Here is an 18,128-nt window from a genome sequence, read left to right as displayed (position 1 = left end):
TAGCAAAAATTAAGTGTAGAAAAAATTAAAATTCTTATATGAATTCCAAACAAAAAATCATTAGGAATAATTTGAGTATGAATTGCTTTAAAATTTTAAAAATCTGTATTTTAGAACTAATTACTTTATAACAGAATTTAATGAATATAAGTGTCACAAAAATTCTTTTTTTTTTTTTAGTTTTCAGTAAGTTTTGAATATAGTGTCATAAAATAAATGTTTTTTTTAATAAACTTTGTAAAATAACTTCTACAAAATTAAGTTGAATGCTTTTTTTTTACAAAAAATTCTTATCAGTACAAGATATAGATGTATTGCACGAAATAACACTTTTTTGATCGTTTTTTTTTACACACTATACTTAACAAACAAAATTTAGACAAAAATAGAGAACAAATTATACAAGTTTGTAAGGTACATTGAAAAGTAGAGTACTGCTGTACATTTCAGGAGAACAGACATCTAAATTGAAACTATTTAATCTTAAAACACTCTTAGTTGTTTCTAAAACTTACATTTTATAAGACTTTTACAAATCTTTTGTCTCTTATATTAATTTTTTTTTTAAAGGCAACAGTTGAACTTTACATTTTAATTTCTTATGTGTCTTTCTTGGTATACTAATAGTATAATTAAAACAAGTACTTGTTTGCTAAATAACACATTTCTAGTAACTTCTGAAAAATAAACTCAACAAACGGATTTTTAATACGAACAATATTAAGTTGTGGACTTTGATTAAAAAATTTACTTTTAAAATTTCGTGTTAGACAACTACTTTATTTTTCATTTGTGCATACTTTGATTGAACTTTTATGTTATTGTTTTACTTATTTTTGAAAATAGTAAACATTTGTGTATTTTACTGTAAACTTACATTTTATTTTAAACTAGTAAAAACTTATATATATTTTGAAAACTCTGTACTGAGTACTCATTTTTATTGAGTTTTTGTTATTGCATGATTGCAATTTATAGAAGAAAACATTTACTATTAAATACTTATTAAAGTTTTTTTACAAGGTATTTGAGATATTTTCTAATATATTAAATTTAAAAACTAAACCCATTTTATATTGTTATTACAACTAAACTTTATAATCTAACTTTCTATAAAATAGTTAAGTACTCCGAAAGATATTTAACTTTTATACGCAAGAAAAAAAAACAACCCAAAATGCATATTTTTTACGTAGAAAAAAAACATGATTAAATATTTCCACATTATCCTACAAAATGAGCAATAATGTACTTTTACAAACAAGTATTAGTTTTTATATGGAGTCCCCTTGAGCGTAATAAAATAGCCAACAAATTCTACTTCTGCTTTAGTTCTGTTAAATAGCCCGATTCACATAAGAAGCAAAGAGTTTTATAATCAGAGCGTTTACTACTTATTTTATTTTTATCTACCACTACTGAAAAAGTAGTGTAGCTTGAATAGATTTTATTCAAAAATAAAAACTACATTTACAATTTACTTCAAACCTGATATTGTTAAAACTCGTTAATGCCTGAAAATAAAAACTAAAATGACATAACGAGTTAGATTTTTAGTTCTACTAACTACAAAAACAAAGATTAAAAACGCAATTACTTCTGCGAAATCTTTTTAATTTCATAATTTATACAAATTAAGCATTCTATGTCTATCAAAATTTGAATGTTTAATTGTTTTAACTTTTTGTAAGCTTAAGACTGTATAAATATACTTTAATCATCATCTTTATCAATACTCAACTTTTTTTTAAATCTGTTGCATGAACGTTTAATAAATTTAGACTATTATAATTTTTTTTTGTTGAAATCTACAAATATATATTATCGTGAATACAAAGTTATAACTCAACTTTGGTTTTATTCCTTAAGCATTTGATATGTTGTCTAAAAATAATAAACCCTATTGTACTTAAGATAACCGTCATTGTGTTTTACAAAACTTATAAGTTATATTTATACGATGATTTTTAAACATTGTACTTTTGTAGTTTAAGCTTGAGCTGTAAAGAGAGTTTGTAAGTTTATATAAGACTATGAGAAAATTTTCTATTATCGCTTTCTACTGACTGCTTCATACGTTAGATTTCGCTTAAATAATTTCTTTGCAGTTTTACATGTTAAAATTTTTTTAAGCGTTTAGTTTGAAAATTTTGACTTGCTTTTACATATTAGTAAGTAATAATATTCTATTTTTTTAGTTTTCAAATTGTCCTGGTATGTCAACCGTTCTTTGTGTTTTTTATTTGAATAAAAGCTTTGTTATTTTTGGTGTATAACTCTTTATTTATTAAGTAAGTATTAATAAACAGATAATTACACTTTAACAACTGAAGTTATAATGTCTACAGAAGCTATAAAAGCTTACTTTGCGTTTATTAACATAGAAAAAGTGTTAAACAAACATAGGCAATTTCTAAAATGCTAAAAATAATTTATAGTTAAATTTGGTATGTGTTCACTTTCTGTTACTTTTTCTGAAACTTTTAGCACATTCAAGTTATAACAAGCTTTTAGCTTATTATGATGTAACAATTTCTTAACTTGGTATAAAGATGAACTTTTACAGACAAATTTTTTTAAAATATGTTGGATTTACTCATAATTTTCAGTGAAGATTCTTTAAAAGTTTTGAAAAAAGTTGAACATTGAAATAATAACTACTTAAAGTTTAAGGAAAAAATTGAAAAAAAACATTTAGAGAATTCCATAAACTTCGACAGTAACAATAATGAATAAAAGGAATAAATGTAGAAAAATTTTGCTGATTTTTTTCTTAATTTTTACTCTAAGACTAATTTATAGTGCTTTATCAGAAATAAGCGATCTAATAATTCTTTTAAATAGAGATTATAAACACTGTTATACCAATTATAGTTATGATATTGATATAAAAACTATACCGTCTCAACAACTCACAATGAAAAATATCAATTTTTCTTACCAAAATAGAATAGAAAACAAAAAATCAAACGAAGTAATTCATATAGCTCTAGTTAGTGTAGGAGCCGAAAACTTTCGTGATCTTAAAATATCAGTAAAAACCTTATTAATGAAAACTAAATCTTTCATTACATTTCACTTAATAGGTGATATTGAAAACTACAACTATATGAAGGATCTATTAGCACAATGTTCAAAACATAATGTAAAGTTATACGATTGGAAAAAGTACAAGTATCTTATAGATTTCATACCAACTACGCATTACTCAGGAACTTTTGCTTTGCTAAAACTTTTGATACCAGAAATTTTGCCTCTTACAGTTGAGAGAGTTGTTGTCATCGACACGGACATGATTTTCAACAGAGATATCAAACTACTCTGGAGTTTTTTTCATGAATTTGATAAGCGACAGTTGATCGGAATAGTCGGAGAACAATCGACTTCTTACACGTCGTTGAGTGATAAATGGCTCGCTGTAAACCACGGCTACAACAGCGGATTGATGTTAATGGATTTGAAAAAGCTCCGAGAGCTTCATTGGTACATGTTTTGGACGGCCGAAGTTTCACCCAACTTATTAACGTACCACATTCTGGATCTCGCAGATCAAGACGTCGTCAACTCGGTGGCTTACGAGTATCCCGACATGTTTTACGAAATTCCTTGCCACTGGAACAGGCAATGGAAGCCGAATGGAAATATTTGCGAGGAAAGTGCTTTTTCCGAAAACGAAGTCAGTGTTTTGCATTTCAACGGGCAATATAAAGACATATACAGATCAAGCTTGCCAAAATACATTTGGGACTTGTTAAAAAAGACTTTGGATGACAATTTCGTTATTGTAAACTAATTATTGTTCTTTAGCAAATTTAATAAAAAACAATTTATTTCTTAAAATACTTTGAAGAGCTTTTTTAATAAAGTTTTGTTTATTTAATATGTAGCATATTTTTTACAAGGTTTTGCTATAAAATTAAATATTACAATTACTTATAGTTTTTTAACATGATAACTAAGCACACTTAATTATTTGTAACATCAGTTAAGGCAAAAGGGTTTCACCTTTTTTTTTAGAAAGTGTTTCTAAGTCTAACTTTTAGATGGATTGAGAAAATTATTAGCTCGAGAATGAAGTTGGTCCTTTTAAAATGGTGCAAACTAAAAAAGCAACTTGTTATTTTATTTATTTCCTATTACAGTTTTACCAACGTTTTTTTTTTAATTTAAGTGTCTTTTTTGAACTAGTACTTTTATTTTATAATATTTTTTTTTTCTTCAAGGAGCTAATTTAGAAATTCTCTTTTTATTATAAGTCAAATACTGTATACGCAAGTTAAAGTTCTCGAACTGTTCAAGCATTAAATCCTAAAAATTTTAAGTTTTAACTTAAAACAATATAAAAGAAGTTAGCATTATTTTTCGGAAAATACTGATGTTGATCTAATTGCTGGTTATATTTTTTTAGAACAACTTACAAAACTGTCTTTAAAGTTTAAAAAAAAAACGAAAGTCGTATTTTTAATCTATTACAAAACTAGTAGTAATTTTTTTTTTTTACTTTTTCAATAACCCATAGCCTTAATAATCGCTAAAATTATTTGTTAAAAAATAACACTAGTCTATAAAAATTGAAAGCTGAATAGAAATGTTAACTGTTTATCATTTTGTAAATAAAACTACTACTCGCAAGTGAAACTTTTCAAAAACTCATAAATAATAATCTGTTTGAGTTATAAGATATTTTAAAACTTAAATTAACCATTGAGTAGCTAAATGCAATTTAATTTAAAAGTATAAATTTAATAGTACCATTGAAAACTTAAAACTGTTGACCTTAGAATATAACTTTTGAGAAAATGAACATTATTTTATTCCAAACAAGGAGTTAGGTTTCAATGTCTACATTATTCAAGTTTTACCACGTTTTTAACAACATATACTTCATCTGCCATAAAAGTATCATTTTTCTTAAGGAAAAGTAGTTGTATTTAAATAGCTAGCTTGGATGTTTTTAATGCTTTGCTCAGACTACCGTCTTGGCCAAAAATGTTAATTAAGTTTTAACATTTTTTGTAAAATTAATTTTTACAGCCCGTTTTGTATAGCTAATAAATTTTTTAAAAAAGCTTTTTCTACATGGAGAAATAGTAGCGTCAGTTTGGTTAAGTATTCTTTATCGTTAGTTTATTACAGAACCTAAAAAAACGCTCAAAATATTTGTTCCTAAGACATGGTGCACGAAGAACCTTTCGATTATAGAGTTGCACACCACGGATACCTTCCAATGTCTTATCCAGGTTTTTATTTAAAAAGAATAGAGGGGTCACCTTGTTTCTTCTAAGTTAATCTTATTCTGTATAGTTTTAACTTGCTTTACATAAATCAAAGTTACTTTTGAGAACGAAGCGATCAAAGTTGGTAAACTCAATAGGTTCTTGATGGAAAGTGCGAACCAAAACCGCAAAAAAAAAAACTATTTCACAAAATCTATCTTCTCCTTCATTTTTGATTAATCTTCTTCAAATTTTCTTTAAGCCTATCACTTTACTAATTAATGATATCTAAATATTTTTGATGCAAGAAATTTTTAATTATAATAATTTTGTTTTGGATATAAAAATATTTTTTATTAGTTTATTTTTTTGATTAAAAACTATTTTTTTGCTCTTTTATTTATAACTCATATTTTTCAATAACTTTAACACTATTTAAAGTCTTGTAAACTGTATAAGGAATTTTTTCTAAAAAATTTTGATCTCTAGATTAAAAATAAAGGAAAAGATAGACTTTTACTAAACTCCTAAAACATAAAGAAAATTGACAATGAAAAAATTGCGGTCCATACTTTTGCATTGGAAATTTTTTTCTAAAAATATCTTTTCATTCTAAAAACGTGACGTATACTTAAGATTTGATATAAGAAACATATTAAATTTAGCAAAAGAAAAGTTCTAAACTCCTACTAATCTGGTTGAAAATTTTATTTTACTAGAATATTTATTTAAACAATGATGAATTTACGTAGTATATTGAGTTAGTTAAACGAGCAGCTAATTGAATAAATATTTTATAATCTACAAGTCGGTTTCTACTAAAATTTCCGAAAGTCGTCATTGAGCTAAAAAAAAAACCAAAGAACACGTACAGTTTTATAAATAAACAGGGTTGCCACTCGTTTTATCAAATTTTTTTCCAGGTTTTTAAAAGTACACATTTTTGGGTCTATTTTTAATTTTAAGTTATTTTCTATTTAAGAAACTGTCTTAAATAGTATAAAAATATTGAAAAGATACCGTAAAGTTACTTTAAATGTGTTTTTTAATAAAAAAAAAATTGATGATGACAAAAAATCTTAATTATATGATAGATTTTTTGTGTCAAATCAAAATTTTACAACTGAAAATGTTAAAACTTTTAAAAATTCCAGGTTTTACCAGCTTTTTTGATCAAAATTCCAGGTTTTTTTCAAAATTTCTCAGATTCCAGGTTATTTTAGCCTAAAATGTCAAATTCCAGGTTTTTCCAGGTAAAATGGCAACCCTGAATTAATCAGCAAATATCACAATCTTCTAGATAATTCACTTTGTATAACCTAGAACAAATTTCAGCAAAAATGTTCGTTAGACCTCAAATTAATCAGATGAATAAGTTATTGCAATAGCTAAAAACCTGGAAAACTTTATTCTAAAAAACCTATTTTGTTTAATTATTTTATTGATAAAGTTTCTTATAATTAATAATAAAATAATTACGAAAAAATATAAAACTTTGCCTGAAAAAAAATTTATTAAAAAAGCAATATTTTATTCATTAAACAATATTAAACGAAACAAACTCGTAATTTAATTACAAACCAAGATTTTTGTATGCTGTTATCACTAATAAAAAATGCGAATTTTAATCATAGTTGCCAGACTTAAACCAGTTTGAAGCCAAAAAAATAAATCAAACTGTAAATAAATCAAATGAGCATTTTGGCAACTCTGCTTTAATTTTGTAGTTTTACTAGTTTTATATATTATAATTGTATGAATTAGAGTGGCTATATTCTATGATTTTACAACTTATACTAAAACTTTTTTTTTTCATAAATTCCAATAATGAAAATTTTTAAAAACTATACTATCAATAAAAACCATGGAATTCCCAAAGCAGCTTATAATTTTTTTCATATTGACATTTTGTTTATTAATATCTTTAAAATAAAATAACTTGTTATATCAAATGTTTGAAGGAAGCCAAACTTTAATTTTAAAATAATTTACACACATGATTATTGGAATTCCGAAACAACTTTCTCATTTAAGGTGTTTCCAAATGTAACCACTTAACACGTAACAATTCTCCAACGCAATCCCACGCTTCAGTGAGCACACCGAATTCTATTATTAGTACCAACAACCAAGCTCTCTATCGCTCCTAGTGTTGGGCAAACAGAAAACTACTTGATTGTTAGATATATTTTTCTTCTCTTTTTTTCTATGCTTTCGCCAGTACAAAACTGACGACTTAAAACTAATTTTGTGGCTTTTGACAAAAAAAAAATTGTAAATAAACCTGTGTTGATAAATGTATTCTTAAACTTACATAGTTTATGTACTTTTTATTAGGTAGAAAGTATAAAAACTGAAAACCGCAAAGAAGAAATATACTTGATGACTTAACTGAATACGTCAAACTAATTATATTTCGTTAAAACAATACAAAAAAATCATTGTATACTTGATAGTAGATTTTTCAATTTTATAAAACTGAAATATAACTTGACAAGATTTTTCATCACTGTAAATTTCATGTGACTTAACGTATTGCCAATTAAGTTAGATCAATACCTCTATATTAAGACGTTAATTTCAGCTGTAAAAGTAAAAACTTAGTCAGTAGATAAATATTCTAAAGCAACGGTTCAGTAAAAGACTTCATTTTAATAGCCAAGCTAAAAAAGTAAAACTATTGATTAGTCTTCGACCCTGTAAATGTACTGCTTTTTTTATTTATCTGTTTTCTATTTTTCAATGAACAACAGTATAGTTTGTAGAAACCCTGTAATTCAAACTCAGAACTAAGAACTATTTCTCACTTTTTTAGATAAAATAGTTTAAACTAATGCTCAAAATAAGGTGTTTTTTAGATAAAAACTAAAAATATTTTAAAAAGACATCATAAATACTAATACTGTAAAATTTATTAAATTGTAAAAAAGAGACCAAAACATCTGAACTTTATAGAACAAATTTCTAATTAGACTTTTAAACTTTCTTTGTTTGAGCAAAAAGTATAGTCACACTTAAATTCTTGCTCATTAATATAAAAATAAAACAACTTTTTAGGTTTACCAAGTTGAAATTTCGATTAAAAAAGAAACAGCTGAAATGTGCATCAAATAAATTATAAGTTCTTGAAATATTAGCAACTATTTTAATGTTTCATTAATCAATTTTAATTTCCAAATAAAAATGTTAACTGATGCGCTTTAAAACATTTTTGTGAAAATCTAAAAAATAAAACTACACAAAGGCAAAATAGAATACACCTTTTAGTATGAAAAACTATAAATATACTTTGTAAAACTGGGGTAAAAGCAAAAATAAACCATAAATGTTCAAGAATTTTCAACTATGCAGAACTGAAACAAAACTGAAAGTAAAAAACATAGTTTTCCACACAACATGGTATGTTAATATTTAGAGGTGTTAAATTTCACCAAGAAGACAGAAGAAATTTGTAAAAAAAAAAAACTTAAAGAGTTACCTGAACAACTTGAAAACCGTCACAATATTCAAAAAAAAACACTTTTTTACTATTTTGGTTTGTATTTAAAAAAAAACAGGCTTCAGCAGAGACTTGAAAAAGTTGTTCACAAACCCGAATAATAGGAAAGTTTTTTGTTGCTGTGGGGACTCGTGACCGAATGAAGACCCTCGCGCACTGGTTTGAGAATTGTTGGGAATTTTGTTTGTAATTTAAAGAATGGAACACTTCTTCTTCTTGGGGTAGCTGGGAGGCTCTAATGCGGCGAGGATCGCTTCATCGAACACGTTCTTCAGTCCTTTCTGTATAAAAAAATAGTTTGAGTTTCATTTGTTTTATTGAATGTTTTAACACTGCTTTTGAACAGGGCTTTCGGTTTTTGAAACATTCAGATTTTAAGAATAAATTCAGACAAGTTTCAGTCTACTTATATACTAATATATTCAAACTGCAGAGTTTTAATGTTGAAAGAATAATTTTGTAATAAAGTAATTGTGTTTACTTTTTAAACACAACTAATCATTCTGTGATAAAAAAAAATAATATCTGTTGACTTTGTGCCTTGGTATTGGTCTTTAAACGTGGTGTTAGTTTGTTTAGATAATTAGGTAAAGTTTTGTCTAGAAAAAATCCATAAAAAATTAGTTAGATTTAATCAACTTAAGGTTGTAATCGAACATCACATAAATTTGTAGATAAATCTCAAGTATGAAAATAAATATTGTATATAAATAATTAATTAATAAAGCTGATAAATATCTTCATAATATATTTAGTAACTTTAAAATTTTTTTAATTATACATACAAAATACTTTAGAATTAATTTTTTTTAAATGCATACTATTATGTTGCAGCATAACAAAACTAAATCAAATAAGTATTTAAATATTCTAATGAAAAACGATTTCTATAAGTAAACACCTATTAAAACATTATAGGTGTTTATCAAATATTACTTTTTATTAATAAAATACAATTATTTTTAAAATAAACGGCATTCAGTTTAAAGTATTACTTAAGCTATATTATTTAACTTACATCCTGAAAATTTTCACTAAAAAAAACAATGTTTCAATCCCAAACGAATATATACTTTAGTAGACATTTTAATTCTCATGGGTAATAAAATTCTTTGCTTATGCTTGAAATGATACTCAAATTATTTTAAGTATTTAGTAATAATTATAAACACTTAGTTTTTGTAATAATTGCTCAAATTTTCATTATTGATTTTTTGAGTTGTTAACTCATTGTTAATTACTTTCAAGTAAAAAGCAACAACTAAACAAGTAACAAACGTGTATACCTTGTTAAAAGAACTTGTTATGTAAAAGTTTAATATACTCTTTGCTTCTTTAAGTAAACATAAAAAAAATTGCTTTATAATAGTTTGTTTACTAAAATAAAAGCGATGCAACGACCATTATTTGTTTAATCTGCATTATCAGTTTTGACAGATAAAATTTGCCAACTGAACAAACAATATGTATGACATAAATTTCAACTGATAAAAAATATAAGTTTTTGCTTAAAACAACATTATTATAATCAACTCATTAGTCATTATTAGCAACTTATGAATAATCACTATCTCAGCATGCAATTGACAAATTTTAAATGTTAACAAAGTAAGTTTTGTTCAGTTTATTTTAATTTTTCAACAACCAAATAGCTGCATGCATTGCTCAAGCAGATCGGCAGAAGATTTTCATTTTCAAGTATTCGTATTTTATGTATTTTCAAAGTAAATGTAGCATTGAAATAATAAGCTGCATATTGGGGATGCACACCAACTTTTTACAGCAAGCTGCACCCTCTCTTATGCTTTTCAACCGGTGGTTCCAGCGCAGCAAGTATCGCCTCGTCGAACACATTTTTTAAGCCACGCTGACACATTAAAAGTTGTTAGTTGCAAAATTGTTTACATTGACACATTGTATATTGTTAGTTGAACACAATTATTAATAAAAAATCACCTTTAGTTGAAGTATTTATGAGGAGTTAAATAAAAAGTGTAAAAAACGTAATTGCACCAGATTGAAATAAAACCTTTATTACTTGTGTGAATCAAGAATTTCACTGCATTTATGAGTTTTGTAACTATAGCAAGTAATACTTATTATTTATTTGGTATTGAAACTAGCTACAAGGTTAAGGAACTGATAAATTATTTGGTTGTGCTTTATAAAACTTTATAACTATAAATAGAGTAAATATCAATACTTTAAATTTAAGAAGCTAATTTCAATGCTATATATTTAAGCGCAAATGCATAAGTTGTAGTTAATGTTGTATACCCTAACTGTACACAATTATATTGTGTCAAAATTTTTTTTTAATTACATTAAAATAATTAGAAAAAAAAACCTTTAAAATTTGACCTAAAAATACTTTAAAGGGTATACTTAAATTTTATATTGTTTTTGATTATTTACTTTTTGTTTCTGATTGTGAAAACTTTTAAAATCTTTTTGTTATTTTCGTTTGGAGCTGCTTTTTATAAAACAACATCTGCAACAAACAAATTTTAAAACTTTGGTGAAAGGAAAACTGGAGATTAAAAATGTATTTCAAATACTATTCTATTATTTATGAACTTAACTGCTTCTTGCTGTGTAAAAACAAGCTTTTGAATAACTACTATTATAAAATCTTATACTTGCTTTACTTAAAGCTGTGAAAAAAGAAACTTAATAATCTTTATTTTCCATTTAATGTAAAGTTCTTAATAAATATTTAATGTAATTGTCATGTTGTGGCTTTTAGTACCTTTTTATTGCAAAACAAATTGCTTGAAATGTCTTGTAAATTTTTGTTTACACAACCCATATTTATTAAAATAATTATTTAATTAGTAATTAAATACTTTTCAAATTGCCAACTTTGCTCGTTACTAAGAAAAATATAATCACATTTTTACTACAAATACAATAGTAAACCAAGGAAAATTTAAAATACAATTTCATATACATTAATGTGATCTCTAAAAAAATACATTTTAAACTTCGTACTTATAAAATTTTAAAAACTCGGAGTTTTACTTTTTCTTTAAGTTTGACACGTATAATTAATTTCAATGAAGTTAAAATAATTTTTTACCACTTATAACTCGGTTTAATATTATCAATAATCATTAACTAAATCAAAATATTCTATCGAGCTTACTAATAAAAAAATAAGTGAAACTAATAATATATAATCTATACTAATATACACAACATAATTAAAATAAATGAATAAAGTTAAATAAATTTAATTGTGCACAATATTGTTTTAAAAGTATTAAATGTTAACCACATAGTTATTGCCTAATTTAATAACTAGTTTTAAAGCCTTTTCAATCAAAACTTGTATCTTAAAAGACTATCAAGGTATATTACTTTTTTTTAAACATATAAACTCTAAATAATTAAGAACAAATTCATAAATCTACATAAAAATATTCTAACCAGTATTTTAATATACAGGTATTATTTTTTTACGAATTTTTTCAAATGACTACTACACAATACACCGACAATATGTACACACTTAAGAAAAACAAACCATTGCATATGTATATTTTAAAACCACAGACTGTGTGTATATTTAGTAACAAAATAAACTATTCATAGTACAAACTGTGTATTCCAAAAAACTGGCTAGTTATTTGCGCTACCTAAAACGCAGTTTAAAACACTTTACAAACAATCTAAATTTTGAAAGTGTATTGATAAAGTTTATACAACAAACAATAAATAACAATACACAAACAATATATATGATTTTTCATATTATATAACAATAATAATATATATATATATAATAATATATAATATAATTATATATGATTTTTTATATGCCCAACAAACCAATCAAATCATGTGTTAACAAACTTTATACAGCACAACAATATACATTACAACACTAAAAAAAATTATGTTAAATATCTAAGTTATAAAAGTGTATTAATAAAGTTTAAATTCACAACAATAAATATGAAAACCTTATAATCAATCAAATCGAACTATTAAGCGAACCTTTAAATTAACCTTTAAATTGTAAATATAAACCCTTAAATTATAAATAATAATATAAAACTTTACGCTAATAAAATTATATTAAATTTTTATAAATAACAATATAAAAACTTTACAATCAACATACCTGGGTGAGGGCGGAGCACTCAACGTACTTGACAGCTTTGAGGTCCCTGGCCAGCTTCTCGCCCGCCTCCACGCCCACCGGCTTCTGCTTGTTCTTGGAGAGTTTCTCGATGGTGGACGCGTCGTCGCGCAAATCGACCTGCGTGCCCACCAGCAGAAACGGAGTCTTGGGGCAGTGGTGCGTGATTTCAGGCACCCACTGTATGTGTTGTATAAAAATATTATGAGTACAATGCTTGTGAAAAAATTGGTTTTAGATAACTGTTATGCAATAACTTGTTAAGTTATTTTATATTTATAAGTATTTTTAATGCGAATTATTATATAAGAAATGTGATTTCAGGCACCCACTACAACTTAGAAATGTGTTTTGGAAAAATAATTGAAAATTAATAATTGTTAAACAATCACTTGTAGAGTTATAAGTCCAACATGTTATATATAAAAAAAATGGTTGAAACTAAAGTTATAACAACAATTTTATTGTCATAATTATTATAAGTTTCATAAAACTATATTTTAATATTGTAAAAGTAATATTTACTTTGCATAATCACTACGTTTTAACTAATACTCGAGAAAACATATAAAACAGGGTTTCCTAAAATGTGCTAAGTAGTCCCCTTTGGGTCATAATTTAAATTTAAACTAGATATTCTGGAGTTGCTGATGAAGAGCAAATAAAGAAAAGGTCTTAAGCGTTTTCAATGGCAGTTTTTTGAGTAACCTTGTTGGAGGGGCCATAGCTTTTTTAATTTCTTTAAAAGGGGTCTTTTGAAAAAAAGATTGGGAAAAATATAATATAAACAAATGAAACTGCTTAAAGAATTATAATGTTTTTAGAAATGTTATTCATTCTGCTAAAACTTTACATTTATCATATTTAAGTTAAAAGACTAGGTGGACAACAAATCTGTATTGAACTTATTTATCATAGAAAATAAAATCTTACACAATGCTTTTTTATAATTATAGTCAATGTTTATATTAAAAAATATTTTTTCTTCTTAATTACACACTCTGACTTTATACTTAAACTATCTTGATATTAAACATGTAAAAACGCCATTAATTAACTAAGAAAAATTTTGTAAATTTCAGACTGTTATAATATTTATGAACTATTCAAGTTAAAGAACACTATACAAATAGAAGTAACTGCATAGTTTTTAATAACTTGGGACAAGAAAAACTATTATAAAATATCAGTAATTTCAACATTTTTACATAACTGCTTAAGCTTTATCGTGATAAACTAAACAAAATTTCAAGCGTAATCAACTTCCGCCACGAATGCAGCTAATAAAATGTGATGAAAAGTTTACATCAAGTCAACTTTTGGAAAATTTATTGCAACAAGAATATTACAAATTAAGTTGCCAAAAAGTACATAAACTTTTTTGATCACAGTTTAATAGGAGAAAATATTTCATTCTTTTAAATATGAAGTTTTAATCATTATTTTTTAATTAATTTTCTTTTTATGAGAAAAATGTAATATTAATACTCAACTTACTTATGACTTAGCTTTTTTATATTCGGGCACTACTTTTACTCAAAATAATTTAAAAATTGGTTTTATTGAACTTTAATCCATATAAAACATAACATTTTAAAAATTACTAGTAATAAATGTATACCTTGATGCTGTAATATTTTTTGTTAAATACTTGCCAGTTTATTTTTCCTGCCAATTTTAAAATTTATTTTACAAACTACTATCATGTAATATGAAAACCTACACCTTTTAACTTTCAAAAGTTAAATGAGTTCTATGTTGTTGAAACTATTTATCATTAATTTATAAACAACTTTGATTTAAAAAAGTATTTTTTATTGTTAAAGTATTTGAAACAAAAATACTAAAATAGTAATAAAATAATTTCAGCAGTTACGTAAAACTTGAAAAATAGCTTTAAAAGGCACAAAAAATAATTAATACTATTTTTGTAAAAATCTTAAACTGTTTATTCATTATTAATTGAAACTTCAAGTTAACTTGTACTTAAAGTTATAAGACTGAATCAAGACTTTATATTAAAAACTTATAAGTCTTAAAGTTAAAAACATTCCTAGTAGAGTTATACAAAAAATCATAATTGAATTTAAAGTACTATTTTTTATTTATAATTATAGTTCAAAAAAGCATTTTCAAACTAAATACCCATTTTTTATTTTTTTAAACAAGCAGCTTTCACAAAAACTCTAATTAAAAAATGATAATACCTTTTCTTTGATGTTTTCAAATGATGATGGCGATACTACAGAGAAACAAACCAAAAAGACATCAGTTTGTGGATAACTTAAAGGTCTTAATCTGTCGTAATCCTCTTGGCCTGTAAATGTTTGTATTTATTTAATATAAAGTTTGATCATTGTTATTCGACTTTCGCCAATGTTCTTGTTGACTTTTTTTAATATACATACAATTTAATAAGAAGTTAATAGTATTAGCTGTAGTTACAAATAATAAAATTTTATAATTGGAAGAAAATTATAAATTGTCATGAAGTTTAGTAGTGCTAAAACACTTTGAAATTATATTGATTACACATTTAAATTTTTAAACTATTGTTTATAAAAGCTTACAGAGTTAGAAAAACAAGTAAAAAGACTATAAAAAGCAATGGATATTCTTAATAAAGTAAAAAGATTAAGAAAATATTTATAAACACTTTTAATTACTGTTTGTGTATATACTAATTACTTGACATAAACAGCTGTATTCTTACAACAACTAGTTTATTTGCATAAACGAAAAAACATAACTGATCTAATTTTTAATTATTTCGGCTCCTGTCTGAAATCTTTTACAGAATTGTTTTGATAATTTATTATTTATACTATTATAATAACTGAAGTATTTGACAAAATTTAAGGCTTTTTTTACAAAAATTCACTTTGGTTTTTATATGAAAACTAGAAGCCAGTTTTTGTAGATTTTAAAAATATCATTCAACTTTTGAAGATATTTTATTTTTGGGGGTAATATTTAGGAGTCAATTTTCTTGGAAATTTAAAAATTACTAAAAATCTATCTCTTCCTCATTTTTCAAGCAATCTTCTTCAAATTTTCAGTAAATGTTCCTAATATTAAAAGAAAAAACATTACTTATGAATTTTAATAACTAAAAACAATAAAAATTTTATGACAATAATTAGAAAATAAAGTCTTTTTTTAGAAAAAAATCATTTTTACTTTAAACATTTTTAAGTCCAAAGTAACATTTTTTTGTTATTGTACAAAGATTATACTGTGAAAGTTTGAAGAAGATTGCTTGAAAAATGTAGGAAATAGATTTTAAATAAAATAGTTTTTTTTTTTGCTGTTTTAGTTTTCCCTTCCTTAGGGGAGCCTGTTATGTGGCCTGACTTTGACTGGTCATATTATAAAAATTAATTCAAATTTTTTAAAGCAATAATAAACATCTTAAAGCTTAGAAAAAACTCTATTAAATAGATCAACTTGTAAAAAACATAGCTTACCCTCTTATGGCCTTAATATATATTTAAAGACAACTTATTTATTCATTTTAAAATCATTTAGTTTGTTTTCTATTTCATAATTAAATTTGTAACATAAAAATTGCCAAGACAAGAAAAAACTGACGGACACAGATTATGCATATCATTCACTTGAAAAAATTTTATTTAGCTATAATCTATATTAAATAAAAGTTTTACAAAAAATATCTGTATAAATAGATATAATTTAGTGAATGTCTAAATTTAAAAGAAAAATGACAACTAAGTCATTGTTGTAAGTTTTTGCTATAATTGTATTTTTGCAAATAATTGAATTCATTATGTTTTGTTTTATTTAAGACTCTATCAATCTTGTAGTTTGTTTATAAGTAAAAGTTAACCAGTTCTAGTTAGTAACTGCAGTAGTAGAAACCATTTACCTATCATTTCATATATGTTTTCAATTTTCAAAAAAATATCAATAAAAAATGTTATACTCTGTATTATATAAAAGTAACTTAAAGATTTCTTATAAGAATCAATGTTAACTTTAATGAAACTTTTGAGCCCCATATGGCTTTTAGTACTGTTTATTTAAACATTAATGATGTTATATCTTAGAGTATAATTTTAATTCAATCGGGGTTGCCTTTCTTTGATTTAAAATACTGTTCTTAAATATAGGTGACCTTAAACTGTATTAAGTCATCCTGAGTTTTTCCAAATCCTTAAAAAAATAAAAACTTATTAAAACCAATAAAAATCAAATCCTTCAACAAATTGGTTATAAAATTATAAAATATTGAAACTTAATCAACTAAATCACATTTAAAAGTTAGAGAAAAACTGGTCTGAGATTATCGAAAATCCTTAAACTATCCTGAGTTATTATTAAAAAACAAAACTATCTTAAGTCAGCCTGAGTTTAAAAATCAAGTTTAAAAATACTGAGTTATACTGAGTCATCTTGAGATTTTCAAAACATCTTGAGTTGTCCTCTGTGTGTGGCAAACAATAATTTTTAGTATAATATACTTTTTAGCTAAATTAGCTGAGCTTTTTGATATGATAAAAACAATCACTAATGTATGTTAAACTAATAATCTAGTATAACATTGATAAGGTAATCAAAACAGTAAAAATGATCAACAACATTTCAATTGGGTTAATAACTGAAAAAAAATATTATTTATGCCAAAATAACTTAAAATAAAAAACTAAACTATTATTATTTACTTTAATAAACCAAACAAAAACATTACCAGCAGTATCAAAAAGCCCAAGCGTGTAGGGTTCGCCACCAATCATAACAGTAACTGCATAGTTATCAAACACAGTTGGAACATATTCTTGTGGGAATTTATTAGTTGTGTAAGAGATGAGAAGACAGGTTTTACCCACAGCACCATCTCCTACTACTACACACTTGATTGTTTGCATTTTAAAGTTAATTTATATACCCTGCAATTTGTATTAGTTTCATAAAAAATTGGTTTATAATTTGATTAAATACTTATAAACTGCAACAGTTTTAATTCAAAATACATCTATACCATTCTATCATATATACTATAAACATTACAAACAGTAAGTTAAAACTTTATTATTTCTAATTACTATTTAACTTATATACTGATAAATATAAGTTAACTTTTTTACCAATAAACTTTATTACTCATTTATACGTATTAGTCAATAAAATACACAAAACAAATCTATAGTTATTCTAATAGCTTGTTTTACTTTTGAAAATGAAAATTTTTTTAAATTAACTCTGGTTAAAAACATAATTGTTTTAGGTTTTTGTCCTTTTTTTATAAATA

The 18,128-nt window shown here is 24.7% G+C and overlaps 2 protein-coding genes across 3 annotated transcripts; one reads left to right on the top strand and one right to left on the bottom strand.

The window, feature by feature from the left end:
- Nucleotides 1-3,109: 3,109 nt before the first annotated feature.
- Nucleotides 3,110-3,793, top strand: LOC145842386 (xylosyl- and glucuronyltransferase LARGE2-like). Its single transcript, XM_082949811.1, has one exon. It carries the CDS (start codon nucleotides 3,110-3,112, stop codon nucleotides 3,791-3,793), a length of 684 nt encoding a protein of 227 aa, XP_082805937.1.
- A 4,317-nt stretch (nucleotides 3,794-8,110) lies between these two features.
- On the bottom strand, nucleotides 8,111-17,762 carry LOC145843332 (cell division control protein 42 homolog). Of its 2 annotated transcripts, XM_082950795.1 has the most exons (5): nucleotides 17,568-17,762; nucleotides 15,067-15,176; nucleotides 12,842-13,039; nucleotides 10,490-10,582; nucleotides 8,111-8,996 (listed from the first exon to the last, which is right to left on the bottom strand). In XM_082950795.1, the coding sequence occupies exons 1-4, from the start codon at nucleotides 17,743-17,745 to the stop codon at nucleotides 10,493-10,495; spliced, it is 576 nt and encodes a 191-aa protein (XP_082806921.1). In that variant the 5' UTR covers nucleotides 17,746-17,762; the 3' UTR covers nucleotides 8,111-8,996; nucleotides 10,490-10,492. The 2 variants fall into 2 exon arrangements, with proteins under 2 accessions (XP_082806921.1, XP_082806920.1); XM_082950794.1 differs by lacking the exon at nucleotides 10,490-10,582.
- Between the last annotated feature and the right edge of the window lie 366 nt (nucleotides 17,763-18,128).

The sequence above is a fragment of the Thalia democratica genome, chromosome 8, assembly GCF_965202585.1.
Source record: "Thalia democratica chromosome 8, ktThaDemo2.hap1.1, whole genome shotgun sequence".
In the NCBI taxonomy this organism is placed as follows: domain Eukaryota; kingdom Metazoa; phylum Chordata; class Thaliacea; order Salpida; family Salpidae; genus Thalia; species Thalia democratica.
Note: the sequence above shows the minus strand (reverse complement) of the source record. Positions and strands in the feature narration are given on the sequence as shown.

Coding starts and splice junctions, on each gene's coding strand:
- LOC145843332 (XM_082950795.1), bottom strand. CDS start 17,745: ATGCAAACAATCAAGTGTGTAGTAGTAGGAGATGGTGCTGTGGGTAAA. Junction 15,177..17,567: donor TGGGCTTTTTGATACTGCTG/GTAATGTTTTTG, acceptor AAACATTTACAG/GCCAAGAGGATTACGACAGA. Junction 10,583..12,841: donor AGTGCTCCGCCCTCACCCAG/GTATGTTGATTG, acceptor TTAATGTGTCAG/CGTGGCTTAAAAAATGTGTT.
- LOC145842386 (XM_082949811.1), top strand. CDS start 3,110: ATGAAGGATCTATTAGCACAATGTTCAAAACATAATGTAAAGTTATAC.